Below are 767 nucleotides of genomic sequence, written 5' to 3'. Positions count from 1 at the left end.
GAGGGGCTTGGGGGAGGGGGGGTAAGCGCAGGGTCAGGCCCTAGCAGCGGGCAGCGGCCCCCGCCCCTGGCCCGGCGTCCTCGTCCTCTAGCGAATTGCGCGGCACAGCGCCCGCCAGCCTCAGTCCGCCTCCCGCTGCACCTCCGACGCGTCTGCCCGGCAGATAGGGCACGTGCGGTTTGCCTACAGGCAAGGAGAGACGGGGCAAGTGAGCAGGCACCCTACAGCACTAGCTGCACCCAGGGCCCCCCCCTACCCCACCACCAAGGGCTGGAAGCACCCTGCAGCGTGCCACATCCCGGGAGTGCCTGATCCAGCCCGGCACAGTGCTTGGCCCCTGCTCCCAGCGTATCATGCGTTGCATGGCACCGAGGCCACCCGAAAGGCAGTGCCCTGCACCCGCAGCACCCCAAGAAGCCACCCCGCTCCCCGCAGCAGGCATGGGCATGGGCACTACCTTTAACCATTTGTCGACACACTTGGCGTGGAACTCGTGGTTGCAGGGCAGGACACGGAGAAGCTGCCGGGCCTCGAAGTCGCTGAAGCACACGACACACCTGGGGGAGGCAGCTGTTAGCCCAGCCCTGCTGCGCACCCACAGCCCCCGGCCCCTGACGGGCACCCCATGCCCCCCGCCCACGACCAGGGCTCACTCACAGGGTCTGCTCGGACTGGTGGCTCTCAGGGTTGAAGCGGTAGGACGGGAGGTGCTCGATGTCTGCTTTGGTGAGTCCCCGCGGCTTGGCCTCCCCCAGCCGCTCGGCCAG

The 767-nt window shown here is 68.8% G+C and overlaps 1 protein-coding gene across 1 annotated transcript in view; it reads right to left on the bottom strand.

The window, feature by feature from the left end:
• Positions 1 to 31: 31 nt before the first annotated feature.
• The window catches only part of RNF44 (ring finger protein 44), an 8454-nt gene continuing 7718 nt past the window's right edge, over positions 32 to 767 (bottom strand). The window contains exons 7-9 of the mRNA XM_009333526.1: positions 658 to 758; positions 458 to 557; positions 32 to 183 (exon numbers count right to left, since the gene is read on the bottom strand). Of these exons, the coding sequence (XP_009331801.1) occupies positions 121 to 183; positions 458 to 557; positions 658 to 758 (264 nt within the window). The 3' untranslated portion in view covers positions 32 to 120. The remainder of the gene's footprint in view (positions 184 to 457; positions 558 to 657; positions 759 to 767) is intronic.

This window comes from Pygoscelis adeliae, unplaced genomic scaffold (genome assembly GCF_000699105.1).
Source record: "Pygoscelis adeliae isolate BGI_AS28 unplaced genomic scaffold, ASM69910v1 Scaffold431, whole genome shotgun sequence".
Taxonomy (NCBI): domain Eukaryota; kingdom Metazoa; phylum Chordata; class Aves; order Sphenisciformes; family Spheniscidae; genus Pygoscelis; species Pygoscelis adeliae.
The sequence above is the reverse complement of the archived record's forward strand: the minus strand, read 5'-3'. Positions and strand labels throughout refer to the sequence as shown.